The sequence below is a fragment of the Pelodiscus sinensis genome, chromosome 2, assembly GCF_049634645.1.
Source record: "Pelodiscus sinensis isolate JC-2024 chromosome 2, ASM4963464v1, whole genome shotgun sequence".
NCBI lineage: Eukaryota > Metazoa > Chordata > Testudines > Trionychidae > Pelodiscus > Pelodiscus sinensis.
This window is the reverse complement of record NC_134712.1, coordinates 84,469,254-84,492,646: the sequence shown is the minus strand read 5'-3', so window position 1 is coordinate 84,492,646 and position 23,393 is coordinate 84,469,254. Positions and strand designations below refer to the sequence as shown.

Here is a 23,393-nt window from a genome sequence, read left to right as displayed (position 1 = left end):
AATTCTACTTTTGATTTTATCCTTTCAACCAAAAAACATGCTGTCTCTTAAAGAATTTATTCTAATGTAAAACATTAAGTTAACACGATGCAGAATGAACAAAGAAGCAGTCTTCAATAATTAAACACCCTACATATTTAATGAAATGTCTTGCTTGCACTAGAAGTGCTGGTTAACAGCTGCAGACTATACTTTGAAGGCGACTTAAAAGTGTAGCGATGACAAGAGATTGCAAATCAGTGCATTAGGAATTACAGAGTTTTGTCACATTAATATGCAAACAGCTTTCTTTTAAATGTGGAATTATGCCAAGTTGTTGACAGACAATGTAAATAACATTTCCTTGGTCCACATAAACATCAGGAGGCAAAATAACCACATAATATGGTTAACAACGTTTAACTCTAGAACATGGTCATTTCAAGAAATGATTGAATTCATTTTCTTACTGGCAAATATTTGACATTTTATTTTTTCTTTATTTAACTTGTGGGTTCCCATGATAGTAGTTTCCACTAATGTTTGCTAGCCCAAACTGCAAACAGCTAAGCTATAAGAAATGGTTAATAAAGTATGAAAATACATGGATCACATGTTTAACTGAACAGCAACGTTAACATGGTTTACTACATCAGTATACGTACATCAATATAATTTCCATTGATGTAATCTGAGTTTGTTTCTCCTTCAATGGTCTGCAGTCTCACTCGAGAATGATCATCTGAAATGGGAACAACAGATAAATCTAATTAGTTTGGTGTCCTTTTAATAGTCACAAATTATTTTAAAGATAAATTACAAAATCTGCATTTTTCAAGTTTCTTGTCATATGGTTCTGACTTAAAATGAGCCATCAGTTGTTATATAGACAATAAAAACTTTCATTTTGTACTTCAATCACTTATGAACCCCCAAATTCACAATGATTTTGAATCTGAATACCTCGAAGACATCTGATATTCAAACTACTGCCACCAATGCTTTTTCCTCCTAGAGAAAGTTTTTTGCAAAAGTCTAATTTCCTTTCATTAATACATTTAATAGCACTCAGTTGTCAAAGATTCAATCATTTGCAAAGTTCTTCCAATATCAGTGCAAACTGATTACGTAAAGCATCTAACAAGTTCTTGTGGGAGATCATTACTGAAGAGCCAAAACAACCAAGACTAAAAATAATTTGGCATATCAATTATATTCTTTAATAAAAATCACTTTCTCTCTCTCTCTCTCTCTCTCTATATATATATATCTATAGTTTCAATATCTCTTTTTATCTCAGGAATGGACTTTTTGACCTGTTTTTGGACCCATTTGTCCCATATACCATTTCTCCCCCATGCCATTTATCAACTGAGATTATTCTTTCCTGGGTGAGAAATGCTAGATGGGATCACTCTGGAAACTATTCAAACTTACTCTAACAGTAAGTTGGGTGGAGCCAAAATTTCCCAACTAAAATATAAACGGGGTTATCTGTAAAGAAATGATTTAGAGTATTCCAAGAGAAATCTAGAAAACCCCCATGGAAACAAATCTCGGCCCTTGCCAATAAGAACAGGAGCCTAAAATTTGCTATGCCAGAGCTGATCAACCAAATTCAGTACTGGATGTTTGGTCAAAGCTAACAACTGATGCAACAGAGGATGGAGAAAGAGAGAGAGGAAGCAAGCCTGAGATTTGATTGCTTTTATTTTATCATGCATAACTACGTACACTATTAAAGGTCGTAAATTCTATAGTCCTTTTGTCAGTATAGCTATTGCCTTTTAGTGGTAATGAGTTCCACAGATTTGCTACAGTATAAAAGAGAAGTTCCTTTTCTTTATTCTAAGTGCCATAGCTATTAATTTTAAAGTAAGATTCTATTCTGAAAAGTGACCCTATCAAATAAAATATTGTGGAGAAACACACTTTTTTTTCCTTTCAATGAATTCTATATTCCATTTATGTTCAGTTTATGATTAAACAAGTGACCTTACAAACTCAGTCTGTGCTCTTAGGGCATGTCTACACTACAGTGAAGATCAAAGCTGCCATTGTTGACCTTCCAGGGTTTGAATTAGCAGGTCTAGTGAAGACACGCTAATTAAAACTGAGAGGGGCACTTGGGTAGATGCTGGTAGTCCTGCTTCCACGAGGAATAAGGGAAGTCGAAGGGAGAGTGTTCTCCCTTTGACTTCCTGCAGTGTGGACAGTGCCAAAAATCGAGTTAAGGCACTTTGACTTCAGCTACACAATTAATGTAGCTAAAGTTGTGCATCTTAATTCGACCTTGTCCCACATTGTAGACATATCCTAAGAGTGCAGTCTAGAGCCTTTGTTTTGTGCCTCATCACCAGAGAGAAACTTCTGCAGAACTAACAGTGACACCTGCGCAGCTGCCTGGTTTTCAACTTATTGTTTTAGTGACATAAGTGAAACTCCCATTGTCCTCAGTGAGTATGCATTAGCATAATTATTTTGATGGTGCACAAAATGGAAGTGTATTCATTTCTTTCTCTCACTCTCTTTTAGCTGTGTCGGCTCTTCAATTAGAAAAATAACTCACAAAACCCCAAATGAAAAACATACTCCCCCAAATAACACATACTTTTGATCACTTTTAAGAAAGGAAATGTGACTTGGAGCATACTAAAGTGGAGTAAAAAATATGTTGAATAAAAAAATACCATGTTTGCATAGTTACTTTCCAGACTGGAACCACATTTTAACAAGTGTTCTCTTATTCTTATACTGTGGGACGGTGTATTTTTGCTCCTCTTTGTTGGACCTTCTTACCTCTTTCAGGGATATTTTTCATAAAACAAGGGAACAAAAACGGGACACGACATGACCATAGTTCAATATCTCATCTCATTTTCTGTATTGTTTTATTTTGCTCTTATACATATATCCCCAATCATTGTTCTGTTGTTAGAACAGCTGCCGCACACTTGGAAGACATCTCTATTGAACTATTCTTGGGCTTTTTCCTAAAATGATCCTGAAAATTCAGAGTCGATTAATTTAAACGACTTATGTAAGTTAAGATTATTTTTATCCTATTTTTCATGATCTATTGTTTATCCAAGCTGAATTTCCTGTACCATTCAATTGTGCAATTATTTTAAATCCATCTAAACATCAACACTGTAGATTCTACTTACATTGGTCAAAATGCTGCTTCTTCATACAAAACAAACAATGGGTTTCTATTAAAGTTTACTTCATTGTGGCCTTCTGTATGTAGTCCAAACAACTTCTGGGCCATTAGCAAACTTAATACAATTCACTATACAATTCACGCTGCAAATCACTCAGTACTCAGTTATGTGCTGCTTAGGCCTATGAATGGGTAACCAGTTACCTGGTACTGGTTAACCGGTATCCAGGAGCAGTTTGCCAGGGGAGCATAAGATAGATGCCCTATGCTTGGCAGCCCCAAACATAGGGGGGAGAGGTGCGCAGAGTGTGGGACAGGTGTAGGATCCTGTATAAAATGGTTAACAAATTAAACCTAAGGTTTAACCAGTTAAGTGATTAACTTGGATTTTACATCCCTGGTGCTGGTCCAATGCTTCTCTCTCTATGCTGCCTCAGATACAGTCAGTAAGGTGACTGAGGTAGATCCACCCTCACTATAAAAGAGAGGGAACTGCGAGGTCCTTGAAGCTTTCGAACTTGCTCCTTCTCTTGGTTCAAAATATCCCAAACCTGATGATTTTTTGGCCATGCCATCTACTTAACAATATTTTGAGGAAAAGTTGAAGGTATTACCTTGGAAAGTAAAGAAGGGGGCTGAAAGAGGCTCTTCTGTTGCTTGGATTTATTGGCCATCTGAGTTGTTGTTGTTATTAAGCACTGTTTGCTGGCCAAGTTATTGTGTTATCTGTATCTGAGTGTGTAGTGTGTTATTGGGTGATCGTCAAGACGTTGTGGTAAGTATATGTAATTATTAGGCAGGCAGTGCTTTCTGTATGGAGGTTCTCTGTAGTAATTAGGAACTAAAGAAATAAATAATGAAATAATATGTGACTCCTCAATGGAGCAGAACCGAAGCCCATCACCCTACAGGACAATGGAAGCCCAACTGGGGTTGTGGTTCCAAGTAGCAGGGAAGAGCAGTGGTAAATGTCTCATATTCCACCTCCTGCCCGAACGAGTAATCAGGATAGGGATGGCTATGGTAGGATAATGGGCTAAGTGTAATAGGAAGTAGGCAGGTTGCTGTCTCCTTCCCATTTTGTGCCCCTGGAGTGAAGAGGGTTTTAGGACTCACACAGTCACGGCTCCGTCCCAGCACTTCACCTTTGGTGCTGAAGCGATGGGTTGTCCCTAAAGGCTCTGTAGTCCTAAGATATTAAACAAAACTGAACCAAATTCCAAGCCAACGTTGCCAACTGATTCTTACTTAGCTACTTTTTACACATTTGTCCCTTTTAAGTTGTTCTTCTAATTAATAGTTTCTAAGGAGGGACCTTATAAAATAACCCTGAAATATCCAAGTCAATTATGTTCACCAGGTCATCCTTCTCTGCTTATTTAACTTTTTCAAAGGAATCTAACAATTTGAAGAGGCTTGATTTTTCACTTTCAGAAACCATGCCTGTTTGACCTATCAAATTACACCTGTCCAAGTGCTGTGCTGTGCTATTCTATACTTAATTAAGCTATGAATCAATTTCTTCAAAACTGGGGGGAGGCTCGTAGACATTTAATTCCCAAGATCTTACTTAAAAATTAGTAACTTTCCAATCTTCAGGCACAGTTGTTGGTTTATAGATTTTGGGGCTGATCCAGCTCCCATTAATGTCAATGAAGAGACTCCAACTGACTTCAGTGGGAGCTGGACTGGACTAGTACTGAATATCCTTCTCCATATCTCCATGATTTCACGTCTTTTCTCTTAAAACACTTTCAGGAGAACCTGCCAGTCTACTGACCTCTTTCACTTGTGCGTCTTAGTTTATCTGCTGTCTCCTTCATTTCAATCTCTGTGAAGGCTACATTTAGATTTTCCTCATACATAAATTAATAGTTAAGAATATAAATTTCCTTGATTTTCCTACAGGTTAACTAATAAAGCCTGGTAAAGTTCAATATTAAATGTGTATTGACTTATCTGCTATTTCATTAATTTATTTTTCTCCACTCTCACCAAAATGGCTGGCTTTCAGTCACACATGCAGCTTTCATTACTTCAGATTTAAAGACTTTAAAAAATATTTAGCTTCATATCGTTAGTTATCTTCATTTAACTTCTTTGCTCTTGTTACTTCATACGTGCATCTTACTTAGTAGAACCTATGTTCCACAGATAGGAGCTAGGAATACTATAGGGGATGAAGAAAGAGTATTACACAATTTCTAGGGGATTTGGGTGGCTAACTTTGTTGGTCTCTCTGAAAATCCCAGCCTGTAGTTGTGTGGTTTGGGCCTGTTTTCTGATTCTTAAAGGATTTGGTAACAAAGATAAAACAGGCACTTTTTTTCTGTGTGCTCTTAATTACATAGGTTGTTGACTCAGAGATACACAAGCTATATATGCATTTAACACATTGTTTTCCAAGCTAATTCTCTGCCTCCGTTTTAGCTCTGAGCTGGCCCTATACCTCTCTAGCCTGCTAGCTACCCCAACTACCTCTGGTCCTGGGCCAGACTTGGGCAACACCTGGTAAGTTTTCTAGTATTTTTAAAAGTAATGAGCAATTCTGTATGCCTTATTTCCCTAATTCTGTGTGCCTTATGTCCTAAAACCTTAGGAATGGACACCTACTAATAAAGATGTTTCAAGTTAGGCACCCAAAATCATGTCACTTTTGAAAATTTTGGTCAATAGTTCTCTTATTTGATCAGGGCAGGTAAGGATAAAAATGAATTCTTACAGACAATATAGATCTTTTTTAAATGAAAAATTAATATTACCTAAGCCCATAAATAACCAGCATACAGACAATACTGGTCTCATGAAGAAACTCATTTAACAGTTTCAAAGCTATATTTTGGTTCTTAGTGAAAAAGAAACATTAAAACACATTGCTTTTAATAAAGAAGAACCCCATTTTGTAATTAGCTCATGGTCAGCATTTAGTGTAATGATGAAACAGCTCACAAGTTTCTGTAGCCTACTTCTCCTTATGAATAGGGCAGGCTTGTATCTAATTAAATTTACATCACTTGGGTAATGTAATGTACACTGCTATTTTGACAAGCTCCTTTTGTGCCGGCAGCTTGGTGCTATTGCTTTAATTTCCTTACAAAGCAATACTGACTACAAACAATAACGTAATGATGGCATCTTGGAGGATTTAAACAAAGAGGATAAAAGGGCTGAAAACCCTACATTAAACTCACATTCTAAAACAACATATGTTTCACTGCAAAAAATATGCCTAGAATATATGGCATCTAAACAATCTACAATACTTTTAACTTCTTAAATACAGTGTACAAAGAGGTTTTTTTTTAATTCCTTAAAAGCAGAAGCCAATATGTTGATAACTGAGGGACACAATTTTAAGAGCAGACTTCTAAAACTACCCTCCCTGATTTTGCTTATGCACCCATTTGTTTACATAAACCCCACACACGTCAGGTAATTTGGCTAATTAACATATGGCAAATGCGTGGGCACAATTTTGGAGGCTCTTCTAAAAAGTTTGCCCCTCACCATAAATAATGTGTTGTAATTTAATTTGTATTATTAAAATTCTTATTGCCAAATAAATAGTATGTTCTAATGATAACAAATCATCTCCATCCATCTATTTCTTACATACTGATGACATATTAAAAGCAAGTTGAGATATAAACAAACCACTAAAAAGCCACAGAGGTCAGCCTGCAGGAAGTGCCAGGGATGAAAAAGGACTATGGTACTGCACCCGGCCTATAGGAGGGGTCAAGGGCACTTAAACGCCATAACATAAAACTCTGACTTTAGCAATATCAAGAGTCCCACCTGTTACTCAGCTCACACCTGCGACCTATGTATGCTATTTTCCTATGGAGAAGTATGAGATCAGCATTAAGGTTCTGCATAATAGTGTAATTCGAAGAAGTATATTTTCATGTAATCGTACATGAAATTCAGCAGCTTTGCTGTGTTTATTTTCAGCTCTATAGAGATGCCAATTTTTGAGGGGAAAGATGACAAGATTTAGGGAAAAAAAGGAGTTGTAGTTAAAAAAGAAATAAACTGTCATCTGCAGGAATGTTGAGGTTTATGGGAACTATACATTTTTTACAAAAAGAAACACTGGGAACCTGAATTTTCCTCCAACTATAGGAGGAAGGAACTATAGGTTGGACCTCCCTGATCCGGCTCTCTCAGGACCTGACTGGCTCCAGATGAGGTACTTTGCAGGACCAAGGGAGATCATTTTTGGATCCTTGCCACTGGCCTCCTGGCCTGGCTGCTGGTCTCCCAGCCGACCTGCTGGGCAGCCATTGCTGTTGTGGCTCCACCGGGCAGTTCTCCATCACTGAACTCTTTGTCTCCCCTCATATCATTTAGCATCATCTCCTTTGACTTGCCAACCAAAATTGTCATGTTTTCCAGTCCATTAATTCCAGTCCTTCTCCTTTGCTATCAGCCGACTCCCCTCTGTGCTCTCATCCCTGATTTAGTCACTGACTTTCTCTACTATCCTCATTTACTTTGCACTTCTCATGCATTGAAAGAGCCCTGCCATGGTTCCTCTCCCCCATTTTCTTCTTCCACTTCTGCTGCTGAGTGTTTCTTGTAAACCACCCATGGCACTTCATCACAGATTCACTTACTCCTCACCTTCTGGTCCCTATTTAAGGTCTCCCCTCATATCTGCCAAGAATCTTGCTAACTTTTTCCAAGAGAAAATTCACAGGCTCTAACAGGACTTCTTCCTACTCTTCCCTTATGTCAACATCTTCTCCCCATTTTCTCTGTGACTGAAGCTGAGATCTTGGATCTTCCTTCTTTCTGTATCCCTCCCACCTACCTCTACAATACCCAACCTCATAATTCCCCATTCTCACCCTTTCTCTGCTTTATCTCACTCCCTCTCTCTCATCTTTTCTTCATCTCTCCCTCTCCTCCACTTCATTCCCTTAGAAATACAAACACAATGCTTTAGTTCACCCATCTTAAACCCTCCCTCTTAACCTCACTGGTCTCTTCATTTACCATCCTCTACCCCTTCCTCTCGAAAAGCCATAGACCTCCTTGTCTACAATTACAACTCAGAGGCCTCCGATTTCACCATTGGACTCTCTTCTCTCTAACTTCCACCTACTCAAGTTCAGCAAAACTATATTCACCAACATCTATAATGACAACGTCTTCAATTCGGAACAAGCACTCCATCCTCCTCAAATTGTTGGTTATCATAGACATACAGTAGGAAGAGTTATGAACACCAGTTATGAATTGACCAGTCAAACACACACCTCATTTGGAATCAGAAGTACCCGATCAGGCAGCAACAGAGTTAAAACAAAACAAATCAAACAAAAAATCCACAAACAAACGAACAGACACGAATACAGCACAGTTCTATGTTAAACTTAAACTACTAAAAAAAAGGAAACATTTAAAAAAAAGATTTGACAACATAAGGGAACTGTTTCTGTGCTTGTTTCTGTTAAATTAAGATAGATAAAAGGAGCATTTTTCTTTTGCATGTTAACATTTCAAAGCAGTATTAAGTCAATGTTTATGTGTAAACTTTTGAAAAACAGAAATCTTGCCCTCTCTAAGCTTTTGAAACTCCATCTTCTGCTGGTTCTCCTCCTTCATCTCTAATCATTCTTTCATTGTTAAATTAGGAGGTGCCACCTCTTCACAACTTTCACTCAGTCCCCATAGGCCTCTGTACTTGGCCCCTCTTCTTTCCCTACACCGGTAATCTCATTCATAAATGTGACTTTAATTAACATCCCTGTAAAGATGACGCACTGATCTACCCTTCTCCTGTCATCTACACCAAATTTGTGGCTTGGGTTTCTGACATCTCCTCTAAATGTCCAACTGTCAATTTAAGCTTAATATGGTTCAAAGCTGAGCTTTTGATCTTTCCTGCCACTGTGGACAATGCTATAATCCTCCCTATCATTCAAGCCAGTCACAACTTCACCTTGAATTGTCCCTTAGAATATGGTATCTGTTTCACCTTGTATTTAGCAGTGGCACTCTAAGTACCTTTACCAGGACAAAGAAAGAGCTTTCTGTAGCTGGAAAGCTTGTCTCTTTCACCACCAGAAATTGGTCCAGTTAGAGATATTATCTCACCCACCCAGTCTCCCGGAAACTAAAAGGAAGTTAACATAGTAGAACAATTATGCTGTCAACACTTACATGCAATGATATTCCCATATCTATTCTTCATTCTGTTCTCATCTTTCTTAGCTGAGTCCCATGGTGCAGACTGTCCTTCAAAGAAACTCTATTTAAAAAAAAAAGAAAAGAAAGAAAGGGACATTAAGAAATGCAGTATGTAGCAAAGGAACCTTAAGAATAAAGTATAAAGCAATGGAGTGAGGAAGAAACACTACAACAGACAAAATTATAGTTGTTAAAGCAATATTTAACTCATTTGCTTATCTGATAATGATACCAGGATATTCCTTGAACAGCACTTTTTTTCAGTTCCATGTTTCACATGGAGAGTTTGACACAAGAATAAAGTGTGTATCAGCAAGAATGATTTTTGTGTGAGGAGAATTAGTCAACCTTGCAAAAGTTCTGTGCTTGTAATGCTAAGTGTAACTGGCTAATGTGCATTGTGCAAATTCTGCTCCTAATTACACCAATGTAAAATTGCAATAAGCCCTGTGATACTACTGATAACAGAAACAGACACTGTATTAATAATATACTACAAACAATTTCATGTTTACCTTGGGGTAGATAGGTGGCTATTCAGTCTCTTAATACACAGCAGCATTTTTCTTAATTTGCATTCAATTGGTTCTTTATTAAAAACATTATTTACAACATTGCCAAGATTATTAGAAAGAAAGAAAAATGACAATTTTATGAAAAATACAGTCTTATTCTTTGCATTAGTTTTATTAAATACAGTATAGATGTTGGGTAAATATTAGATAAAAATGAAGGTGCTAACTCTGAATGGTGCTCTTTATGTTAATAAAAGACACTACTTGTTGGCATAAGAAAAAATAATCAAGTTCTGTTATGCACTTTTCATGGGCACTTTGGGTTCTAAAATGACTTTCACTGAGTGCCTGTGTGCACTGTGTCCATAAAAGTAATGTAATGTATCACAAATTCATTATATCATTTTATGCTGAAATATTTTCTGTGAGTTTAGTGTTAATTGGACTAATGAGGATTTTTATTGTCAGAATGGATGGTCACACTTATGTTTTAATCTTTTCATTTGAACGTACACCAATCCAGATCCTAAACCCATGATTCACTACAATACCAGAACATTTGTTCTGGGACAGTAAAGTAAACAGTCAAGTTCCCAAGCCAGACAGGGAAAACAAGTGAAGGAAAAGGAGACAAATGGTCATCTATTTTATAAGTACTTTCTAGCTGTTTTAGTGACTAATAACTTGCTGTGTCTATCCTGCAAAGACACAGCAAGCTATTAGTCACTAAAACAGCTAGAAAGTACTTATAAAATGGACTACCATTTGTCTCCTTTTTCTTCATACCTCAAGCACGTCATCCATGAAATCCTTCACAAACTACACTAGTTAAGGGAGGAAAAGTCCAAAGAAGCTCTAAATTTCTTGCTAAAGTCAATGGGAGACAAGCCCCAAAATGAGCACTTTGAATAAATAATCTTTTATTAGAATGAAAATTTCAGTATGGAAATTTCAAATTTGTAAGTTTTTACCAATTGAAAAAAAAAACCCATGATTTTTTTTTAAATTGAAAATGTACAGCTATACTGTGGACTGTAACATGGATACAGAATGATGTCAATGGGAGACAAGCCCCAAAATGAGCACTTTGAATAAATAATCTTTTATTAGAATGAAAATTTCAGTATGGAAATTTCAAATTTGTAAGTTTTTACCAATTGAAAAAAAAAAACCATGATTTTTTTTTAAATTGAAAATGTACAGCTATACTGTGGACTGTAACATGGATACGGAATGATCAATACAGAAGCAATAATCTAAAATGGCTTTGCTTGCTCTAAATCAAGCTGCAATGGTCAACATTAAAAAGTAAACACTGCCAAGAGTTAGTGCACTGTGATGCACACACTAGGAAACAACTGCAGTATTTCAGGTAAGAATGTGTGATAACTATGATAAAAGTTGACTTTTATTGATGAATTTTGATTATATATTTAGAAATTCCTAGGATTAGAAATATTGGCACCTGTCTAAAAATATGATTGTGGGGGTTGCAAGATAGAGACATGTGCGTGTGTGTGGTCTTAAGGTCAGAGCACCAGACTGGGAGTCACTCATGCACTCTCTTTCTCTGCTTTTCTATCTCTAAAGTAAGGATCATAAAATTAATCTACCTTGTAAAGTGCTTTGAAATCATCCAATGAAGACCATTACCTAGCAAATAGTAGTATTACCATTATTCCAAAGCTGAAACACTTTTTATAAAAACAGCTAGGTTACTAGGTGACAATGGTGTAAGTACCTACCGCATCATTTACAAAATGAAAGTACTGAAAAGCAAGGAAATGAAAAGTTAAAGCCTTCATAAATTTTATGCTGCCTGCATAATATACACATTATTCACAATAAGTACAAAGAAATGCATATTTCATTACAGCACAACTTTAACTCTGATCCACTGATTTGCTTTTAAATGTAAGATTTTTTTATCTGATATTTTTAAAGTGCATATCACTTAATTTTATCAGAACAAATTTTTGATTAAGTACTTTACAGAGCTGTTTTTGATAATAAAGTTTATATGTAGTTTAACAGAAAAGTACAGAATGTTGATATATATTATACAATCATGTATATTTGGAATTTCATTAAGGCTGTTCATTGTGTCACATTGTGGACAATCAGGGTTTCCAGAACTCTGAATTACTGTGCTACCTCTCTCAGTTGAGAGTTTTAATACTGCTAAAGTATGCATCAACTCTCTGACATATCTATCCAGACAACAAACTCTTCAGATTCTGCCAGTCTAAACTTAGTCTAGCACAGTAGATTTCAACATATGTTTCGTGGCGATCTACAGACTACGTTTTAAGATTTTCAAAGGTGTCTGCACTTCTATCTGAAAAATATAGGGGTCCACAAATTTAAGATTGTTATCTGCTAGGCTGGTGGTTTTCAATCAGAAAAACCCAACTGCTGAGTTCTTCAGAGATGTCTCTTGCAGTCTTCTGCCCTCTCAAAAAACAGCCTCAGAGGGTGTTAAGATTGCTGCTTCTTTAGACAGTATGCAGCAGCTTACTATCTTAACTGTGGTCAATAAACACTTTATTTTAACCAAAAAAATGAACTGGTATACAGTGAAACAAGTTTATTATACACAGATTTAATATACTATTTAAGGTTTAATATAAATCACAGGTTTAAGAGATACCAAGGATAAGGAATAAACATAGAAAGGGTAACAAAAAAAGACTCAAAGTACAAATATACTTCTAAGATTAAAACGTGGTTTAACTAACTAAGCTCTCTCGTTGTGTTTCTCACTAAGTTTCTTTTACAGCACGACTGACCTGACTCTGCCAGCAGACTTTAAAGAAGTCAGGATGCTCCGTTTCTGTCTCTTCAGATAAAGGATAACTTAGGGTTTCTAGCCCCTTCTATGTATAGTCCAGTAAATCTTTGAAATGTATTATTCTAAAGCAGTGGCTCTAAACTTTTCCAGACTAGTGAACCCCTTTCCGGAATCTGATTTGTCTTGCATATTCCCAAGTTTCATCTTATTTTCAAAGTACTTGCTTCCATAATAGGACAGTTTCACAGTACGCTATTACTGAAAAAATTGTTTACTTTCTCATTTTTACCATATAATTATGTACTAAATCAATTGGAATATAAATATTGTACTTATTTTTCTGTGTATAGTATACACAGTAGTACAAATTATGACATTTTACTTTATACTGCCTTCACTACTGCTTTTTATGTAGCCTAAATTTCAAAATGAGTTGTTCCTCCTGGAAGACCTCTGGATATGTCCTGGGGGAGTCCTTGATTGACAACAACTGCTCTGAGGTTATTCCCAGATAAAGTTAATTTTCCCTGCCTGGGACAGATGTGTTGCTGTCTGAATTAGACTCCATGCTGGTTCTTTCACTGCTGGTGTTTTTACTATGCTAATGAGCTCTTCCTGTAACCCCCAATACAAATGAATAGCCTGCTGAATTTGGCCATGCCTCCTTAGAGGCATGGGTCTCATTTGTTTGTCTTTATGTTTATCAACTTCCCCTGACATGACAGGTTGAAACACATTATGTATATTATTTGAAGTTATTTTGTGAATTAACAGTACAGACATCACACAAGAATATTAATGATTAGTGAATTATTAATTTTCCAATGATTTACATGTTGTCTTTTGTATATATAGCGTGACAACAGTTTACTGTCTTGCTCTGGGGTGTTCTTAAGATCACATACAGGTATAATTTTTACATCACTTATTCGGACAGTTGTTGAGCTTGTATTTTGAGATCACTAATGAGAGAATTGCATTTATTTTGAGTCACAGTTAAGGTTATGATAGAATATTCTTTATAGTTAAAATGATTTTGGTCTAAATCCAGCAAAACTTATACCTATGGTTTATTTTAAACACACCCATGAGTGTTTCCATGAGCAGGTTATTTATGTAATTATGTGGCCAGTACAGGTTTCATGGTGTTCTTGGCCTTTCAGGCCTTGTGAATGGTATAATAAGTAAGTATGCTGGTCACCAGTACATCCCAACTGGATTTTGAAAGAAAGTTTTTTGGAATTTCCTGCTGTTTTTTTGAAGTGTTTTAAAAACCAACATCCATACTCATGAAGCAGCTCTGACGAAATATTTTATTAATAAAGGAGTCTGTCTTCACGTTGAACATCATCCCAAATATTTGAGAGGAATGTAACTCACTCTGTGGTGGCAGTCCCACTCTGCACAAAAAATATTTCATAGCGATGCTTTGGTCATTGAAAGATAATTTGATAGTGGTGGGGCCAAAGGAGATTGTATTTACTCTCAGCCTTTCCTTCTCCGTCAGCATAAATAACTGATAATCCATGTCAGTCTAGTCTTCAAATAATGTGAATCTTTCAATTTACTATGACTTAGTAAACTTAAACTGTCTGTGTAATCTATGTAATTTACCTATGATTTATAAAGCGTGTATCACCACATTATCATAACTGAAGTGTGTACATCAATTATAAAACAATTAAAGCTGACAGAGGAAAGCAAGTAAAAGGTATTGATGCCTTCTTAAAATCACTCTCAGATTCTTTGAAATTTTCACATGGCAAAAAGTATAAAAGATCTCTAAGACCTCTTTCTTTTGCCTCTTCCCTGCTCCAATTCTCTGGACTATGGATTTACAACTAAAAGGAGTATGTTCTATAGACTGAAAACCTTCCAATCTTTCGAAAGTTACCAGAAAGACTTTTGCAAGCCAGTACACTAGTCTATCACTGCTACAAACCTTACAAATATTTGCAAAATTCTTATATATGTATGTGATCTATAAACAATTTATAACCCTTCTATTTTCTTTTGTTAATAAATCTTCAGTTAATTTACCAAGGAATGGAGGATTGCCTGATATCAGGGTAGGATCTGAAATACATATTGATCTAGGGGTAAATATCCGATCCTTTTGATTAGCAGAATGTCACATATGGTGAATTGGATTTTCAGTAACCCTCATTATATTAGACCTGCTTGTCTGGATGGGAGCCAAGGGCTGAGATGCCGAAGGAGGACTCTGGCTTCTAGATAACCAATGTTATACTGCAAAAGCCTTTTATTACTGGCTTGGTGAATCTCATAGAATAAACCACCAGATTTGGGGGATTGTCTGATCTGATTTTTGCAGTCTGCCCTGAGTGTGTCACTCTGTGTGATCCATTGAAGGCACCCACTCCCAGTCCCATAGAAATTAACAGAGAATGATATTACTTTCTACATATTACTAGACTAATTTATCTATATCCAGTTTCTTATGCAGGTTCCTATTGCTTTAGTATCTGATATTTCTTACAGAATTCAACAGCAGCAATATAATTTTCATTAAATATTATTATTTGGTTTAAAACGTCTGCAGATAAGGAAATCATTCTCTATTATTTTCTGTAGGTTTTTTGAGTAATTTCCATATACTCCTTTTTAAGATTTATAGGACCCTATTAGCTTCATCCCATTTTAAATTCTTTACGATGTTTTTGAAATGAGGTTCAATGTGAATTAATATGAAGGAGGAAGCACAATTAAAATTCTAATTTAGCAACATACTCCCTGGCATACTAGTTAGCAGTAACTTAACATAATTCATCTTCCAGATTTATTGCTAATGCAATGAATATAGTATGTTGAAGGTATTTTATGATCTTTCTTTTATAGGAAGAACCCTCTGGGCACCATATACACATTTATACTGTAACTAATGTACAGGATATATTTTCAATTTGTGTACGTAAAATTTAGTTAGTCTCAAACAGTACTTATTTCCTCTGATGAAATTAGATTCATGCTTTGGGGGGGACTTGAGTGGATGTTTTTTCTGTACTGTATTTGGGATTTTCATAAATACCTCCTGGTTTTATTCAGCTTAATATGTAATTAAAAGTGTTGTCTCTGAGTAGTCTGTCTAATACATTCTGGAGAAAGGCAGTGAACCTAGACGCCACTCATGGCAGTAAAATGTCTATAAAACAATACAAATGAAACTATACAGGCTCCACTGAATACCAACTACTTCAGTATTTTTAGAAAAACAGAATGCAGAAAGAAACTGAACTTCACATATACACAATCTTTTTTTTCCTGAATAAGAAACATGTTCTACACTTTTGTTACTGCTTCCTCTTTCCTATATCATTTTCCATAGGATGTAATTATGCATCTCAATGGTATAACCCAAGAGTATGTAATAATGCAGAGATTTGTTTTTTATTAATGAGAGTTCCCAGCTCACACCTATCATTACACACAAGGGCGCAGGAATCAAGGTGATATATGATGTACTGATGTACCTCAAGCTATGTGGGTAACGGTTTTAGGGCTGTGGTTCTCAACTGGTGGTCCACAGGAACATTGTCCAAAGTCACATGGCGTGAGCAGATGCCGCCATTAGACTGCTTTACACTGTGTTCACAAGCACACGGTGTGTCATCCATAGCGTCACCTAGGACACAACCGTGTTGTGTTGCCAGTAACTTCCGTTTGAGGCTCTGAGCGTCAGTGTAGCCGCCACCGTCGTGCTGAGTGGTTGCTGTGTCGTTCGTCCTGTGTTACATGTGCTGTTTTACAGGTGTGGTGTAGTTTGTTGAGAATGGCAACAACAGGAAGAAATGTCAAGCACAAGTTTTTGGAGGACTACATCAAATTCAGCTTCACTCGTCAAGAAAAAGAAGGTGTGGATTTGCCACAATGTATTATTTGTTTCAAAGCCTTGGGGAATGACTCCATGAAGCCGGCTAAGCTGAAACTCCACCTCGAAAAGTGTCACCTCAACTTGCTGCAAAAGGATGAAGATTATTTTGAGTGGCGGTTATCAGGTCTGAAACGGCAGCGCCTCAACTTAACACGTGAATTCTACAATGAGACAAGCAATGCAGTGTGCGCTTCCTACATTGTTGCATACAAAGTTGCACAGGCCAAGAAGCCTCATACCATTGTAGAGCAACTTGTGCTCCCCTGTGCAAAAGAGATGGTGAGGCTTGTTCCTGGCGAGGAAGGAACAAGGAAGCTGAATGATATATCTGTCTCTAACGACACAGTATCGAGACTGACAAATGAGATATCACAGAACATCAATGAACAAGTTGTGGATGAAATAAAGAATTTCATACAATGGGATGAATGCCATACAATTGGATGAATTGACCGACGTCACATTGTGCTCTCAGCTATTGGTATTCACACGATATATGGTTGAGGGAGACTTCAAAGACAAGTTTCTTTTTTGTAAGACTCTTGATACCACCACAAAGGCTCAGGATGTGATGGAAATTGTTAAAATTTTCTTTGAAGTACATGGTCTGGATTGGGTAAATATTGTGGGTGTCACCACTGATGGTGCACCTGCCATGATGGGCTCAAGATCGGACTTCCAAACACTGGTGAAACGTGGTGCTCCAATGGTAACCGGAGTTCATCACTTCATTCATAGGGAAGCTTTGGCATCAAAAACATTGCCTGATCAACTGAATGCCATTTTCAAAGGGTTGGTGAAAGTGGTGAATCACATCAAATCATTGGCTCTGAACACCAGACTGTTCAAAAGATTTTGTCTGGACATGGCTTCTGACTTTGATGTGTTGCTGTTCTATACTTCTGTTTGGTGGTTGTCAGCGGGGAACGTACTCAATAGAGTTTTTCAACTGAGAGAGGAGTTGGATTTATTTCTCCAGGCTCAAGGGAAAGAGGAATTCCGAAATATGCCGATGCAGTCAAATTTATAACTTGCGTATCTTGTCGATATTTTTGGAATCTTGAACAAACTGAATGTTCAGATGCAAGGGAAAGGTGCAAATCTGATCTCTCACCAAAGCATCATCAAGGCTTTTCTTGACAAATTGGAACTCTGGATAGTAAGAGTCAAAGGCAATAATTTGGCTCAATTTCCATATGTGGATGCCATGCTCAGGGAAAAGGAAGCCATTCGGACACAAATTCTCGATCATTTACGGAATCTACGAGACGAATTCCAACGATACCTTCCGGAGGTGGACAGGACAAGGGATAGATTATCTTTCAACAGGAATCCATTTACAACAGATGTTAATAGTGTTCCAGAGGATCTGCAGGAGGAATTCTTGGATCTGAAAAATGATTTTGCAGCTCAGGATGTGTACCAGCAGTCTACCATAGAGAAATTTTGGGCCAGCGTGACCGGGAGTTACCCAAATCTGTCAGCACACGAACTCAGATTTATTTTGCCATTTGCATCAATTTATATGTGTGAGACTGGATTTTCATGTTTGTTGCATGTTAAGTCCAAACAAAGGAATCAGCTTGCAGTGGAAAGTGATATTCATTGCGCATTATCAAGTACCACTCCAAACATTAAAAAGCTTGTCAGTGAAAAGAGAATCCAAAAATCTGTTAGTAAGAAATAAATTTCAAACCAAAATGTTCATTGTCTGCTCTTTTTTATCATGTCTCAAAAAGGAGGTGGTCCACAAAAATTTTTTGATTGGCCTGGTGGTCCATGGGCTGAAACGAGTTGAGAACCACTGTTTTAGGGGCACTCTAAACTTTGCTACCTGTTTCAAATGAACACACAAATTAACTGGGCAAGACAGGAAAAAGGATCACCCTGCTACCAGGCTGCAGTTTTGGGGGGGGGAGGGATGTCGAGAATTGTGTAGACATCTGCCGAAGCTAGTTCTGGAAAATTGGGAGTGGAGATCTCACATTAAAGAAATGAGGCAGCATTCCATGTGTCCCCCCAACTTGCCTTAAGTCTGCACATGGGATGCTTGTTTCCCTCTGGGGACACAATCTGTCTCACAATGTGTGGCAGTGATTCAGTTTTGCTTCAGTGGGGAGAGATACACCTGATGAATCACTAAAAGCCATTTGCTGTAGCACCTTAGACTGGCCCTGCTTAGCTTATGAAAATAATGATCTCACAGCAAAAGATGTGCACTATTCCTAACCTGAAAAACAAAACAGTTTTGAAGAAGCCCACACTTGGAGTGTTAGTTGTTTTCAGGGAAAAGGGGAGGCCATCCTCTCACCCAGTCCAGTGAATCTTTGCAATGTGTGTAGCAGGCTACACATCTACCAGAGGATCATATCATCTTCCAATTAGGGATGCAATAGTGTAGTCGATTAACTGGCAAGCAAAAGCGTATAGGTTAAATGCTATAGACTACATGCATTTGTCCCTCTCCCCCGCCAGTAAATTTTTTAACAGGCTGGCCAGCAGCCCAGCTCAGACCTGGCTCGTGCTGGCTCTGAGACCTATCCCCACTATGGCTCTGCATTTAAAGTGTATTAGGAGCCAGGTGGGCAGGCAGCCTAGCTCAGTTCTGGCTCGTGCTGGGTCCGGGAGTTCAGCCCCTACCCTTGGCAGGGGACTGCTGCCACCCCACACTGCTGCCTCTGTATCAGAGGAAGCAGTATGAAGCGCCAGGCAGCTGGTCCGCAAGGGGAGCTGGTTTTTAAACTGGCTCCCCTCGCAGAGATAGCTCCTACCTGGCACCCCATGCCTTTGATACAGAGGCAGCAGTGTGGAGTGGCAGGGGGCTCCTCTGGAGTGGGGCCAGAGTGCCCTGGTTGCCAGCCCCATCCCCAGGGATCATAGAATAGTCAACTGATAAGAATTCACGAGGTTAATCGACTATTCCATTAACTGATATTTACCAAGCCTACTTTCAACAGCATCTTCCAAGACTGATGCTAATGCTATGCTCTGAATTAGGCAGTAGAATGTATTTATAAAATTAGCTGCCATTTTCCTCTGTTTCCCTTCATCTTCCAAAAGCCTCATCTTGAAAGGCCACCACCGCTACCACAGGTCAGGAGAGGAAAGGTCCAAAGTAATTATTAATGGATGAATTGCTGCCAATGTCTCAGGTGGGTTTAAATCCCTTCCCTTCTGAGTTCTGCAGAAAGTGATTTTACAGTATCTAGTGCTGTTTTGCTTCTCACTTTTATAAAGAAGCCACAGTAGCAGACTCCTAAGAACCTCAGTGGATCACTGACTGATATTGCAGTGTGCTGCTGATTCTAATAAAATAGTTGTTACTGGTATTAATTAAGGTTGGTCTGTGGCTCATGTTTTCCCTAGTATTTATTAAGGCTGGATCAGCCTTTGTAGGAGAAGAGGAATGGATTTATATTTTATCTGAAAATATAAAACCATCTCACAGTAGCAGCTTTAATTGGCATCGCATTGTTTATCACCATTTATGCTGAGAGGGTCGGAGTACAGGCAGTCCCCGGGTTACGTACAAGATAGGGACTGTAGGTTTGTTCTTAAGTTGAATTTGTATGCAAGTCGGAACTGGTACATATTGTAGGGGAAACTCTAGCCAAACATTTCTCCAGAGCTCAGTTTTATTCTCCCACACCTCACTTCCCTCAGTCCTTTATTCTCAAGCTGAGGTGTCTGCTGAGAAAAGCCGCTCCGTGTCTCCCTGGTTTGCTGGGGGGGGGGGGGGGGGCACTAGCTTCACGTCTCCCTGGTCTGCTGGGGGGAAGCAGCTAGTGCGGGGTTGCCTCACCCAGTTTGTAAGTAGGGATCCGATGTAAGTCGGATCCATGTAACCCGGGGACTGCCTGTATGTATTTACATGTGTGCACAGGTATTCAGTTAGAATCTGAAAACATTTTGTGTTTCTTACTCTTCTATACTTTCTTCCAGAAAAGCCCTTCAGATTGCCTTTGTCACAAGCAAAGCATTTCTTGCAAAGCAGCTCTTAAAAATCAGAAATCTCTCAGTTACCATATTTCTGTGTTAAATTCAGGAATCTTAACTGACATGTGGGTTCAGAAAAGATGTTTAAAAGTCTTAGAATTCTTCTTCAGGATAAAGAATTTCTAATCCTATCCCCTCTCCTGATAGAGCCTATCACCTCTTCTCTGGACCCCCCCACCCTGAGTTACACTGTGATGTTTGAATTACTTTACATATAATGAGAGCTTGCCTGAGGGAACAGTTTCAAAGAGCTAATGAAATGTCAATTAAAGCTGAACATGAAGCTACAATGTGCTGCGAAGAAGGTCACAGGAGTTACTATTTTTTTCCCTCCGTACAAGAAAAGGAAAGAGATGGGAAATGGATTTAAATATAACCAATATTTTGAAAAACAAAATCAAAATATTTTTTAAAATAGCAAGAAAAGAAATATTACAAAAATGTTTGTTAAGATTTTGAGCTCCAAATAATAATTTTAAAATAATTATTAGTATGAGTACAATATTCCTTTGTTTATTTATGTCAATGAGCTCAATTCAATGGAAAGTGCAATCAACTGGAGACTCCCATTCATATATGCTCTGCACCTCTGCTCTTTGGAGAGCCCCCTTATGTGAAGGAAAAATTCTAACTGGGTGAGTAATATTTACCCAATTCTGTGAGCCACAATAGTAAGTTATAAATTTGTCAGACAACTGCACTCTGACACATTTCTAGACAAACCAAAAGAAAGTCCTAATATTATTTGTTTTTATTTTATCAAGAGAATGAAATCACTCTAAATACATTGAGCTCAGAATTTAAAAGAAAAGCAGCTAAAAGATGGAACAGGAACATGCTGACTTTTTCAAATTAATAGCTGACTCCAGCAGAAGAAACTTGATCATATCCATTGGTAGTCATGTAGTTGTTCATTTAGAATAATAATGTTTAGAAATACCTTGAAAGTAATAAAACTCCCAGGAAGATGGGGGCTACTGCTCAGAAAACATTGCTGGTGAAAATAAAGCCAAAAGTGGTAGGAGACAAAAGCAAACAAAAACAGTGAGTTTTGGAAAGCAAATATGAAAGACTCCTACCTTCAACTATATTGTAACATACAATCAACTGACCTGAACTTTCAAAAGCAATAAAGTACTATCCAGAGATTGATAGTTCATTCAATGAACCACAAAGGCTCCTCCTCTACATGGGCCATTTTAGGTAAGACAGAAAGGATAATAAGAAAAAAAAACAGGCTTGAGTAATATGGTTTTAATTCTGCTAAGGAGAAACGTGACATACTAACAAACCACAAGAGCAAAGCTTGGAACTCATATATGGACCACAGAGTTTTATGCACATTCTGTTTTCTCCACAGGAAAATGTTTCATATTATAAGGAAAGTAAGAACACTACAGCAGGCCAAGACACACAAGGGCCATACTTGCAATGTCCTTTCAAAGAAACAAATAAAACCACTTTCCTGCTAGGGTGTTCTATTCTCCACATGGCTATATACAGAAAGGTCTGCCTCGAAGTCACCACTGTTTGCAATCACACTTTTTTGTTGGTTTGAGAAGATACTTGTCTCTTCCTTTCGGAGACACTTCTCACCCTCTCTCATTCCTTCTGAGTTTCCCCTTGTTGTAAAATAAAGAGAGCCCTAAACACCAGCCTCCTTTCCAACCAACAGGCCTTTCCAACATCTGGGTTACTGTCCAGTCTACTCTGGTGACTATGACTTCCAGCCTGCTTGCGCTTCTGGTCCGAGGAGAAAAATGAAACCTGTGGCACCAGCAGGATCCCTCAACAGTGAGGAGTATGCCTGCCAGTCCTGCATCTGGAACTCCCAGCTCAGGCTCTGAACAGAGTTAACAGTCTGGGTTTTCTTCCCACTGTCATCCTGAGGCCTCTTCCTCTTTATCAGAAACTGTGTCCCCTGTCCAACAGGTATTAATTAACCTAGAGAAAAATACTGGTCCTAGAGGTTTCCTCATCATCCTTACAGATAAATCCCATCACATTATAATTTAGAAAAATATTTAAAATATATAGAAAATAATCAGAATAAAAATAGTAAATGCGAACTGTTTTTTTTAATATACTAATTTCAAAACATGTGAGTATAATGTTTCTGTATAGCCTCACATCTACTTGCAGCTGATATAGGTAAGGGGGTGTCTGAAAAAATTGAATTGCCTTATTTTGATGTCTGACCTGTACGTATGAAACCCTCTAATTCAAAGTGATCTAAAATCAGGAGCAACTTACCAAATGCTCTTAAAAATGCATCTGGAACAACAAAAGAAAAACAAAAAGCAATGGTCTGTCACTGCCTAAGTTTGCAATAGTAGGGATGGAAGGATGAACTATGTGCTGTTGCATAAGAAACCCACTTGATTAACAAAGGAGCAGTATTAATAAACAGGAGCGGCCCTAGATGAGCTGCCGGCAACTGGCTCCCTAGGCGAAACGCGCAATCGGCACCCTCGCCTCCAAAGCCCTCAATGGCCATTTATCTTGGCGCCCTAGGTGACTGCCTAGTTCTCCTGTATTGACGGGCCGCCACTGTTAATAAATTCTGGAAGATGTAGTGTCCAGTCCCTATAGACTAGTAAGAAAGATTGTCCTGCTACCAGGCCTTTGAAGGGAGAAAATCTACCGAGCAATGCAGTAGGATGTTGAAGATGTTCCTTACATATAAATGCTGTGTAGGTTTTTGTATGGGACCTCTGGCGCTCTGAACTTCTGCTACTGTTTCCCATATTATCAAAGGATACTTTATAAAAACAATTAGAGTTCTGAATGGTCTTTGTTGCATTTCTTACTTTCTTTAAGGTAGTTGAGAAAAAGCAACAATGCTGTTTCAAAACAGTG

General features: G+C 37.9%; 1 protein-coding gene across 11 annotated transcripts in view; it reads right to left on the bottom strand.

Annotated features, from left to right (window-relative positions):
- Positions 1-23,393, bottom strand: part of PTPRM (protein tyrosine phosphatase receptor type M) — a 690,600-nt gene that overhangs the window by 73,047 nt on the left and 594,160 nt on the right. For all 11 annotated transcript variants that reach the window (XM_075920958.1, XM_075920953.1, XM_075920954.1 and 8 more), the window contains 2 exons: positions 9,314-9,401; positions 645-721 (listed from right to left, as the gene is read on the bottom strand). In XM_075920958.1, the coding sequence (XP_075777073.1) occupies positions 645-721; positions 9,314-9,401 (165 nt within the window). The remainder of the gene's footprint in view (positions 1-644; positions 722-9,313; positions 9,402-23,393) is intronic.